At 36.6% G+C, this 12,926-nt stretch overlaps 1 protein-coding gene across 2 annotated transcripts in view; it reads right to left on the reverse strand.

The window, feature by feature from the left end:
- Nucleotides 1–404: 404 nt before the first annotated feature.
- LOC129361885 (FYVE and coiled-coil domain-containing protein 1-like) overlaps nt 405–12,926 on the reverse strand; it is a 29,521-nt gene continuing 16,999 nt past the window's right edge. Inside the window, exons 18-19 of one of the 2 annotated variants that reach the window (XR_008606174.1) lie at nt 12,563–12,712; nt 405–554 (exon numbers count right to left, since the gene is read on the reverse strand). Coding sequence is in view for 1 of the 2 variants with exons in the window: in XM_055033080.1 (XP_054889055.1) it covers nt 12,652–12,712 (61 nt within the window). In the remaining variant the exon portion in view is untranslated. Of the gene's footprint in view, nt 555–10,563; nt 12,713–12,926 lie in introns of those variants that run through there. The other variant, XM_055033080.1, reaches the window with a different exon arrangement.

Genomic DNA, 12,926 nt, shown 5'->3' on the forward strand with positions numbered 1-12,926 from the left:
ATCACAAAGTTCTTAACAATTCGCCAACACTTTTTCGTCTTAAAACACAGACGTCTTTATCGTTATCCATAACTGACTAACATTCAGGTATTTAATGCCATAGTGGGATTATAACTATATTTAACTGTCAGATCGTAGTCTACTAAGTAATAAATCTGAGCTTTTAAACTCTAATAAAATAGCAGAAGAGTTTCAAACAGGGTAATTGCAAAATGGGGCCAAGACTAAAATCTCAAAGTGGACTGAGGTTGAATGACACGCAGAACTTCATTTTGTCCAAAGCTTGTAACTTTGGTGAGGTTTTGATCCGGAGCTACATTCTGTCCTGTCCTAACCATCTGCTCGGCTCTGAAGGCCGGGCCGCTGTCAGCACATTGTGCCCCGTCTGCCCTTCTATCTATAACAAACACACACTCTCCACACTCACACACACAAAAGTGCAAACACACTTAGTCTGCTGTGTTTTTTTCCCCCACCACCGCCTCCTCTTCTTCCTTTCCTCTTGTTGTCACTCCAGCTGGTGATTCTCGATGAGGGCTGTCAGATGATCAGCTCTGTGATGTGGGGGCGAGAGAGGAGACGGGGACAAACGGATGAATAAAAGATCATAGACTAATTCTCACCCTTCTTTGTTCTCTGAAAAAAGAAAAGAAAAAGAAAAAGGTTGCATTGATGTTTATGAAGTAATAAAATGCAACAGTGTTCTGGACTCCCAGAGAAGAAAATATTCAAGAAATAGACATAGAAATAAAAATGTATTTGAAAATTATCAGAGAAATTTGTAAAAAAAGACAAAATAAAATCTTTTGGGTGACAAGAAAAACAGCATTTCCATTTAAAAGCAGCGATCAGTGAAAACATTCGACTGTTGTTGGAGTCTGACATTTGGGTTAATGAGTAAAGCCCTTTCCTAGAACATGTCAATATGTGTGTGTTACACACATCCCTGTGTTCTTTTCTCTGTTCAGAATTAAAACCAATTAACCTTATCTGACAGAATACTTAAAACTTCCAGGAAAACGCTTGCTCTACAGTATGTACAACAGTTTTAGATGTATGTTTACCGTTTAATTTCAAACATTTTTCTTAGAGAGTCGAGATATTGGTAAGCAATATCTGGGATTGTCCTGAAGTCTCCTAAAATCTGTCGGTGATCTGTCAAAAATCCCAGTTTGAGTAATACCGAATGCAGAGCCACTGTGAACAGCAACTCTCTGGGTTCACCACAGATTAACTTTAGTCATGGGTTTGGATTGGACCATTTAAACACCCTAATGTGCTCTGATTTGTATCAATAGCTGTATGTTTGAGATATGTTATCCATTTTCCCAGAATCAGGTTTGCCACTAAACAAGGTGGAGATACAATAGTTCATTTTGATGTGATCGAACCACTGCGCCTTCTTCCATAATTTCTGTTTCCTCTTCATGCGTTGTGACAAACTACAAACAGTGTTTTTAATGACATTCCCTCAACAATGGCTTTTTTCTTACCACTCTTGTATAAATGCCAGATATCTGGCTGCCCTCTGAATGTATTCTCCCACCTGAATCTTAGATCTCGGCAGTTTTCCCAGAGTTAACATGGGCTTCTTGGCTGCTTTTCTGAATAATGCTCTTTTGTCTGAACTGCAGTTTTAAGCGGATGGCCATGTCTGGTTTGCAGATGTGCCACACTCGTTCTACTTTTGGATTATAGAATAGTGCTCAGAGAGTTACTGTAACTTCAGGACACTGTTTTATCATCCAACCCTGTTTTTAAACATCTCCATAATTTCAACCCTCAGCTCTCTGCTGCGTTCCTTGGTTTTTATCAAGCAGGCGGTTCAATAATGTTCTCTAACAATCCTCTGTAGTCTTCACAAAACAACTGGATTTATATTTTGTTCAAATAAATTACATATAAGTGGATTTATTTTTCACTTGTATGGTTGGTCAATCTCAAAAAATCAGTTTAGTGTAGTAGCTTGAAAAAACCAACAACATTCAAGAATATGAGTACTTCTGCAAGGCACTGCAGATACAAAATCTCATTCCAAAATATTTAGCTCCATATAAGTGTCAAACAGACGTCTGTTAATATTGCACAAAGGCTTAACTGAGCAGAATATTTCTATTTGACAAAAGGAGCAGTTGGTTTTCTCTCTCGTCTTCCTCTGTGCCTGAGTCAATTCCTCTCAGGTTCTGAGTCCGACAGCATCCTCAGTGGTGGAAACACCACCTCCTCCTTCAGCCTGTCCTCCTCCCCCTGAATAAAAAGGAAAGTAATTGTGTGCTTTTAGGCGCCCCGAGGTCCCCATTGCTTCATCACGATGGTTGAAAGTGGAGCTCGCCGTTGTAATTAGTGGGGTTAATATCCCAGGCAGCATCTCTAAATTAAATCTGTAACTCCATGGCGATGTGGCTGAGTGATGCACCTGTTCACAGTAATTACAGATGCGGCCTGGGAGTGCGCTTGTAATGAGTTGGAATAGTCAAGGTTGAATTGCAATAAAGCCATATCCTACTAATTTGTTAAAAATATGTTTGGGAGTCCAAATGGAAACTATATTTGGTTTCCAAAATATTGAGATCAAAAATATATACATAATTTTTTTAATCTAATCATTCCTTATGAATTGCCTGCCCTAAACTGTATTTTGTAAAATGAGGAATTTTTAGTTCCCCTTTAGCTTTGTATTGTAGGGGAAAATATGGTGAAAATTGTCGAATAATTCAGTTACACAATGTTTAGAAGCAATGTTGACTAATACTTTATTTCTTTTTCAATGAGGGATAACAGCTAATAATGATAACAGCTAATAATGAGTTTGTTAAATTGCTGAATAAAAAAAATTGTTAATCATTTGGAAAAATTACCAGCTTTGTCTTAACCACAAATAAGGAACAAATTGAGTAGCATATTTGGGTTAATCATTCACCAAGTGAACACATTTGTAAAGCAACCATAGCAATTGAAGAGTTACAGAGACTGAATTTAAATTGATATGATTTTTTTTTTGTTAGTTGTGAAAATAGTTACAAAAATGTTATGCCTCACAAAAGTAAAATAAATCTACTTTTTTTATTTTATTTATTTATTTATTTTCCAACAATGGTTTTTATAGCAAGATAGACATATCCTGTGATGGATTGGGATCATACTTGTTATGTTGGTCATTTGTCATAAACAGCAGTGCCAAAACTGATTCACAGGTGTTAAATGAGATCCAGGTTCGGCCCATTTCACTCTCTCTTTTTATGGTAGGTTTATTTTATGTATAAGAAACTGAAATTGAATGCACAGATACTTGTTGGTTTGGAAATTTCCCTGGAGGGAAGTCTTACTTCTGGAAATTAACTAAAATTAGACAGGTGAAGTGTAACTGTTCTGCTAATTTGAAGCGTTCATGGCTAAACCTAAATGTTGACAGAAAATGCAAAAGATTAAAACATGTCTATGATTTTCTCTCTTTGAACTTCGGCAGGGAAACAGTTCCGTACGTAACTCACCAAACAAGTCCTATTTCCTTTGGGGTAGTTTTTGGAAATCTGCTGAATATCTTAAGTAGATGTTACACCAATGTTTTGCTGCTCTTAACTCACTGGATTAACACGCACAGTGAGCTGTAAGGGATCTTGCATTAGGCCACAGTACTTTAAGGAGGACAAGAAAGCTTTTGCTCCGCCATCCCTGAATGTATCCTCCACTTTCAGACTCCTCTGACAAATTTCACCAACCCTTTGAGGCTGCCTGTCTGCGTAAGTATGTACTCAGGCAAGACGGCCTTCTGCACTAATTGAAGTCAATGACACAAGCTGCCGGGGCGCGTGAACAAACTGCGTCTCCATGGAAACGCACGCTGGTAAGCGTGTCCACTGAGGAGCCTGCAGTACTATCGCCGAATGGCGACATGCAATCATCTGAAGAGCCTCGCCATGAGAAAGGAGAGAGAGAAAACAAAACAAACAACAACAACAAAAAAGCCCCATATGCAGAACAGGAACCAGGAAACTGTGTTTGCTTTCTCACCTGGTAAAGATACACGAAACACGTCAAAAATTTAAGAGAGGATCTCAAACAAGTGATGAGTTTGGGCTTAGGATCCACATTGATGGGGAATATTTACTAAATTAATAAACAATGACTAAATGGTCAAATCTTTCTTGCTAACTGTTAAAAATCTAAAGTACAGATAAAGCCTGCATGCTGGTGCACTGGCTGCCACGAATTGTTTCTGGTCTGAACAGCTGGTGAAGCCCATTAGAGCGGATTTGTTAGAAAATGTTCTGGCTTTGCCTCCTCAGCTTTTCTCCAGTAAGACTCACGGCTGCATGTTCCACTGCGTCAACCTAATAATGTAAGCTACTTGATACCCATCCAAATCGTACCTGAGCCTGCGCCTCGTGAAACAAATTGTTATAAGTGAGCACAAGAGTGATGATTTACATAAATCATGCCTCTTAAGGGTGATAATACCAAACTGCACTCTTCAAACTATGAAATAAAATAAACTTTTGTTTGACATAAGCTCTGTGTGGCCAAGGGGACGACATCACAAATTTCATGTCAACACAAGGAAAAAATAAACATTACAAAGATAAACACTGTGGTGACTGGGCATCAGCACACACTTAAAAACATAAAGGACTGACTGAACTGACATGGTTCACTGATAAAATGATACTGTGAGGATATTCTGCTCAGAAAAAAAGTGAGTAAAATTGATTTTAAGCTTCTATAAAAACTGAAGCTTAGAACTAATATAAAACTACCCTTCTCACTCCAACTCAGCCTGATAAACATGATTATTATTTCGTTATTATTTAGGATTTATAAATGTGTGAGTCAAAATAAGTGAAAACACACAGAGTCTGTATTTGTTTAAGTAAATATTGTCTAAACAAGGTCAAGGTATATTTATTGTCATTTGTAGTATTACATATCATAAGTTTACAATATTGTACAGGATACGTCTAAATTATGCCTTTCAGTGAGAGGACCAGAGTTGATCCTAATCTAATAGCATTTATATGCAGTGCTGTAAAAATAGATTTCCCATTGTACATGTTATTTTGACTTTATGGTGTTTGTATTAAAAAACCTATGCACATTGCTCTGTGATCCACATTTTTTTTATGACAAGGATGTAAAAATAATAAAACAAAAAATTTTGTACAGATATTTGTACTTTCCCTGTTGTAATTTTCACACCCAGCAAGAAAAACCGAGTTTCAATCCAACAGGTTCAGTCTTTCAGAAGCGCAGCCATCACTTTGTGCCACTTGAGGCTGCCTAGTGTGAAATCATTTAATTTTCTGCCAATACAGACTGAGGAAAAAACCCTAAGAGGGACGACTACCATAAACAGTTTGATTACTGTGATTTGTGAAGCTAAAACGGCATTGAAAAACAAAAAAACTGCAAAAATAGCTGAGAAGGAAAAGATTGTATTATTGTATACAGTATATATATCACCATGAAATAGTTTTTCTGTTAGTTTTCTATCAGAGCTGTGGCACTGTTCCTTTAACTGTCCCACACAAGGGCAGAGATTTTATGGCCTCTGCTAGGCCAAAAGAAGAAGACAGATAAAATCAACATTGGCTGCTTCTCTGTGAGAATTTTTAATTTTCCAAGTGAGACACACGTTGGACACGACGTCTCTGATCTTTTGAGATGTTGTGTGCAGAGGTTGCTTTAACAGCGCTGCCATGGAAACAGCAGTCATCAAGACACTCTTCCAGCCTCTACCTCCACTTATAATGAACACCTCTGCTCACCCCCTCCGCCTCCAGCCCCCACTTCGGTGCTCCTTTACATCTATATTAGATTTAAAGCAGCAGGGGGCCTGTGGGTGGACCAATGTTCAACCAGGAAAAAATATATATATATATAAATGTAGCTTTTAGGCTAAGAGACTTGTATAAATAACTATCCATGCAAAATATTTATATTTCCTTTCTTGAACCCGCTCCTGGCTTTCCTCATGAACATGTTTCTGTTAATGATCTTGGTGTTGGATCCATGTTCCAGACCTCCTGAATCTCTTACTCATTCATCATAGCAGCTCAGCCAAGCCTGGTTGAGATGCTGCAGGGTAGCAAAGAAATAAATAATGAAGCAAAGAAGCCAAACTCTTCTCATGACAAGCGAGAGGAGGATAATAACCTCACTGTGGCTGCTGATACCTGAAGAAAATGTTCAGCTTCTCACCATAAGAAGACAACCTTAAGTAAAAAAAAAACAACAAAAAAAACAGGCTGAATCTCAAAACTGGCACCAACTTAGCTTGTTTTGTTTATTCTGAAACACTTTCAAAATATAAACAAAGATTTCTGCATTACTTTTGCATTTTATATTAACAGCAGTTATGATCAGCTCATTATGAAATTCTTGTTTGACAGTAAATGCTGTAATTATAATTATATTAAGATCTCAATTTCACTCAAGGCCCTGAGTGAAATTTATGTAATCAACTAATAAAGAAGAAACTGTTTTATAACTGAGCCACTTAGTAATTTTTATTAGGCTACTGCTTTGGTCATAATTAACAACCTGATGTGTTTTTTGATGCAAAAAACTATAAAAAGCCCAAATTAAGCACAAGCTAAATAAAAAGTTTTTGTAAAGTCTGTTGAATGACAAAGTAATTGTTTCTATTTTACTACATTGTATCACATTCCCAGAATCACAGACTATTGTGTCATTAATTCCATATTATTGCAACATGATGCTGTGAGATAACCGAATGCCAATAACACAGAAAACATGACGCTACACAATGGTTGCATGTCACTAGAAAGCAATTACCGTTGCAATTGCAATGTTGCAACCTTATTACTGAGCTGTAATAGCAACTACTTATATTGGCGTAATTATCCAATAATTAGATTAACTAAAAGCTGAGGATTGATTATTTATAACTATGAGATGGACACGAGCTGCTGGGACTGATTTTTGAATATTAGTGAACATTTTTAGATAAGTAACAAAAATGACATTCTGTTCGTAATGTGCAACTTTTAGAATTATTGCAGACTCAGAAGACTTAGAGGAATGCCGATGCTTCTCATTGTGTGCACAAGATGAGTTCTGTTCCTCTGGACAAGGACTAATGACTATGAAATACAATCCTAGCTCAGACAAGAGCAGCAGAAATTATACAATTATCATTAAAATATGACCTCTAAAGTAAATGTTTTAAATTATGAAGGCTTCCTCTAGTACCATTTATACAAATAATGTGTTAGTGAACATGTCTTGCGTGAACTCAAGTGCAGACCAATGGAGGGCACAAATCAGTTGCAAAGTCTGCTTACACCTGTGGCCCAGCTCTGAGTGCAACTTTGAAATAAAATATATAGTAACTCAAAAGAAAACAATGACAGTAAGTTAAAATAACTTGTGTCCAGCAGGGGAAACGACAGCTGAAGCTGTGTTGTGAAAATTCCTGACACTTGAAGCGTGTGATGGTGGGTTTTAATGCAGCAACTGTTTGGATGAAACTGTCTTTGATTGGAACGAACTGTCAGAGAGGAGCCAAGTAGACCTGCTATTAGCGCTATATGGGGGTGAAATGTCCGAGGAGACAAACTGTTCCACCAAGACACGAACACGCAAACAGGTGAACAGATGGAGGCACACAGACAGGCAGACAAACGCATTCACGAGCATGACTGTACGGATAACCTCCGATACAACCTACAGGTTTGCATCAGCACCACTCATGCACAAAGAGGCTCAGTCATCTTTATTCAGTTATGATAATACAGTGTCAGGCAGCAGATTATGGTAAGGTGTCTGAAGGGACGGCTTTCACAGAGGAGGAGAGCCCTTGAAGCAGGGAGGACACTGGGATGTATCAGAGCTTACAGTGGTTTGGAGATACATGTGTACAATAAAGAATTCATTAAAAAGCTACAACAAAAATATTCAGATTAAATACCTTCAGTCAATAAAGGCCTCACACTTTATACTGAAATGATCGTATGTTGATATATAAGAAAGGGCCAAGAAATCTTAGACTTTAGAATACATCACTGAAGGGCTCAGCACCACAATACATTAAAGATGTGTTGTTGTTGGATCAACCTTCCAGACCAATCAGGTCTCCTGGATCTGGTCTGCTTTGCATCCGCAGAACCAGAACCAAACGTGGAGAAGCAGCTTTCGGCATCTATGCACCACAAATCTGGAACAAACTTCCAGAAAACTGCAAAACAGCCGAAACACTGAGTCCCTTCAAATCCAGGCTAAAAAGCCACCTGTTATGAGTTGAATTTGGAACACTATAAATGAAATATTAATTGACAATCTGGTGTGTAATGATGGGACTTGACAAAATGTAACGCTTCAATTATTGACTGTGTGTTCCATGACTTTGTAGTTTTATGATATAAATTGGTGAAATGTGCTATACAAATAAACTTGATCCATTGATAAAGTGTTTTATCATTAATCTGATCCTTTTTGAATGAATTGTGTGACAAACTAGAGGGCAGTTTAGATTGTCCAATTAAACTAATTGCCATGTTTGTGAACTGTGGGAGGCAGAACATGCATGAACCCATGACCTTCTTGCTGCAGGGCAACAGTGATTGTTGTCATTATGCTCCTGCTTAATTGATATGCTCGTAATGTTTGAACTTAGACAGTTTTATACTTCTAATTCCAATAAAGCCAAAAAGCACAGGGCCCTGTTATGCTAATATTCATCAAAGAAATATTTTATCAATGTTTGCTCGGAAAAAAAAAATATTGATTTACAATATTTCTTGGATTTTTTGAAGAAAATTCTATTTAGAAATGTATTATTAAATCAAAATTAAATGTAAAATACTGAATTGTAGGGTTTTTGTTTGTCCAAGACATTCTTTTCTGACATCTCTCTGTTATTTATCTGATTCATTTGTTCAATTATCTTTGTGTTAAATACTGTTAAATATGTATGAAATCCTAAAATCTTCATAGAAGCTATGAACAAACAAACAGGGTGCATGTTAATGTCAATAACAGCATATGAACAACTGATTAGTGATTGAAAAGGAGAGCATGTTGTATATATTATGCAAGTACATGAATCAATTTCTTCACGTGTGAAAATTTACACATGTGGATGTTTCCATCTGTGATCGGAATACAATTACATGAGACTATACCTACTAACATTACAATGCTGTTCACACACACACACACACATATTTATTAAGTAACAGGGTCATACATGTGCCAAGTGATGGTACAAATCACAGATTCAGTGAAGATAGCAGTCAGAAGGAGAGAAAGAGAGAAGGGAGGCGGCGGGAGGCAAAGGGAGGGTGGATGTGACATGATTTACAATTGTATCATTAACCTTGAGAAACGGAGGCCTCTTTGACACAAACAGTCTTTCTGACAGAGTGCTACCTTCTGCATGTAGACAGACCCAATTTGCTCTTGAATGCTGAGAAAAATAAAGCGTCAAGCATGCATAAGTGTGTTCAGTGATTCTTCCAACAAAACATTAACTGTGCCACACAGAGCTTAGGTTCAGGATTTCAAACTTGATTAAGTAAGTACAGTCACAGCTTCTTATGCAGAGAAGTATCTATGAAACCGTATATACTTCGACATAGACCTTTGAATTAGACCATTTTGTTTGGTCCAGTTCCTCAAATCTCTGCACACAGACAGATTTAGTGGACAAAGCATTTGATATGGTTTGATGCATCATGTAACTGGAAAAATAATACTATAAATAATAATAAAATAAATACGAGTATGAATACTGGGTTGAACCTACATGATGAGGTTCGTTAACCAACCGGGAACAAACTTTATCAACGTAGACAGAGCCGGGCTTTGACATGGAAAAGCCGCACAAAATTCTTTGTCCACAAAGAGTTTAGTGGACGTAGAATTTTGCTCAACGCACCTCTGAACGCACAACTACAAGTTATTCCTGCGGTTCACATAGAGATGCACCGTCAGAGCTAACGGTGAGGTTCAAACTCTTACCTTGATCAAAAACTCTGGAAAGACACAGAATTCCTCACAGGGGGTTGATGTAAATATCCATAGAGGCCAGCCTGTGTCCAGTTTGAGTGAAAGGGGGCGTGCACGATCCTGCTGAGGTAAACTTAGGACACCCAGCTGCTGCAGCGCACGAGGCAAAGCGCAGTGCGATTGGTCCGGCTTAAATGCATACACTATCAACTTTCTTCTATAAACATATATTTTAGAAATTTAGGAATAAATCTGCTCAGCGAGTGAAATGTTCAGAGTTTTGTTTATGTTTTTTCCTAAAAAAACACAACATAAACAAGAAAGGCTTAGCCTGGCGGTGGGGCTAGTGAAGTATGGGGGGCCGCCAGGCCTGTAATACACTTGGGGAAACCCTACATTTCCCCAAGTTTCCCCAAGCAGAACAAAGCATTACAAACCCTGCATAAAGTTTTCAAGTGCAGAAGTTGTTAATTCTGAAAAGATTTACAAGTGAGCACGTTCAAATTTAAAAGTATTAGCTACTAATCATTTTGGCTCTTTTTTTTGAAAACAGTGCACGGCACAATAGGATCAAATAGATAAAAAATGACGAGCAGATAAGGATTTTCACACAAATCCCATTTATTAAACAAAACTGTTCAACATTTTACTTTTAAATGTATTTTATGTAAATTATATTTTAATAAAACATTTGAACAGTTGCAAGTAAAATCATAAATGTAAAGCTCCTGCATCAAATATCCAGTAGAAGACACTGAAAACACATTCACAGATAAAACGTTAAGATAAAAACACATTTATCTACTGGCACAATGACTCAAGGGATGCAGGCCATTCAGTCTTTTGAAAAGTGCTTTACACAGCAGTCCTTCTGTAACCTCTATAAAGAGAAAGTCCCATTTAGCATGAGTAAAATATAAAATGAATATTTGGCAACATACAATTGTCAGTCAAAACATAAAATTTGCATAATTGTTTAAACATTCACTTTTTTCCACAATATTAAATGGGTTTCAGTCTGTGGGATGAACTTTTTTAAATGTTCTGCTATTGGACAGAGCATCATCAATCTAAACATTAGATATCTACCTGAAAGGTCTACCCAATATGAAATAAAATATATAATTAGCATAAATCCCAACTTGCATTATTTTAGTTGAACTATTTTCATTTCAAACATGTAGGTTAGAATATGGCCACACATAATAAGTAATTTCCAGATAAAATCATTCAAAATCAAAGAAAACCATTTATGTAAATTTCAGAGAAATGCAATAATTGCTTTTTTAGAGCATATTTTTCTTCTATCCTTCAAGTATCTTGAGAAATAAACAAAACAAACAAAACAGGTAGGTTAAATACGGTTTTTGTTTGCATGTTTCAGAGATCATTAAAGACCCAAAGCTCAACTAAAAGAGTCATTTAAAGAGTCTAACAAAGGAAATGTTAATCAGGCTTTAACAGATAAGCCACTAATAAAAATTTGGGTAACAAACTTGACCTTCCTTTTTCAGTCATGTAAACTACTTTTCATCTTCTAATAAAAAGATGTTACAAGATCTGCTACATATTTCTGCTTGGTAACAATGTTCACTGGGTTTTAAACCATTTAGGACATTTTAAGGCAGCTAGTTAAATTTCACATCCAATCCAATAGGTTTTATCAAACTTATTGAAAACCCGATGAAGTAAATGTAACTTTATCCACTTAAGATTGTATTCTTTCAGCCATGGCCTGTGGCTGAAGTCCCTTTTACCTCCATTCAATATAAAGTATACTGCAAAGCTATTCTTGAAACATTTTAGCGAACAACTGAACAAAAAGAAAAACCTTTTTTTAAACAAACATGTTTTATAATAAGGGAGTAGGACTATTACCAAGACCGTTTCCTCCCCTAAAAAACCTGTAAGTCACTTTTAAGAGAACAAATGCTATTTCAGGAATGTAAAAATTAAGTGCAAAAATGACACATTTGCACAGCCAAAATTACAACAAAAGAATGCTGTTTTTGTATTCTTAAAGAATGAAAAAAACAACACAAAAACCCAATAAACTATGATAAAAAGCAATCAAAGAACAAATATTGAAATTAATTTTCAAGTTATAGGATCTTGTTTTGAAAATTAGAGTTTATTTTAGGATTTTAAGACCCTGTAGAAACCCTGATAAAAATTTGACAGTAACAGACTGATTTACTCCTGTTTTATACTTTCTTTCTTTTTTTTTTTACAACACTGCAAGTACTGTGGAAGAATTGTAGAATATAAAACCCATTTATCCAAGTGAACTTCTTCTACAATAAGAGTAAAATAAAAACCAACTTAACCACATGATAAACCAAACTACAGTTTTACTTCTGCAAAGCTGCCTATGAAAATCCTCATCGCTACATTTAATCTAGGTTTGTCAACACACTGCTAAGATCCGTAACCTTCTGCAGAGAAGAACAGTTCTTGTGAGTTGTTTGCCGCTTTTGTTCTTTGATAAGACCTCATCTGACGTTCAACGTCTCGTGTGCAAAACCGAGAGACACTTTTTAAATGCCACAACCTTTCACTGAGGCTGCTCCGCAGCTGAAGAGTCAGACCGTTTTACCTTGAAACAATCCGCGTGAACGTAAACATCTTGACACAGAAAGTCACATCCGCATCCGTCCTCCTTTGTCCCAATCAGAGACGGCCAGATTAATCGCAGACAACTGGCTTGGCAAGACTCAGATGATACATCACTTTCTTTGAAATGAACCTAATGAACAAAAGGAATGTTTAGAATGGGGAATGAACAGGAGAGGATGGATAAATGGCTACTAGGAAATTCACTTTTTCATTATTTTGCACCCCAATTTATTTACTGATGTAATGCCATTTAATCCTTTCCTACGTTTTCTATGCATTCTGAAAATCTGATATTAAAATGTGTTTAAAGGTTTGAAACATTAAACTGCGTCAAAAAAGCAAAT

Source organism: Poeciliopsis prolifica, unplaced genomic scaffold, assembly GCF_027474105.1.
Source record: "Poeciliopsis prolifica strain line A6 unplaced genomic scaffold, Auburn_PproV2 SCAFFOLD008, whole genome shotgun sequence".
Classification (NCBI taxonomy): Eukaryota; Metazoa; Chordata; class Actinopteri; order Cyprinodontiformes; family Poeciliidae; genus Poeciliopsis; species Poeciliopsis prolifica.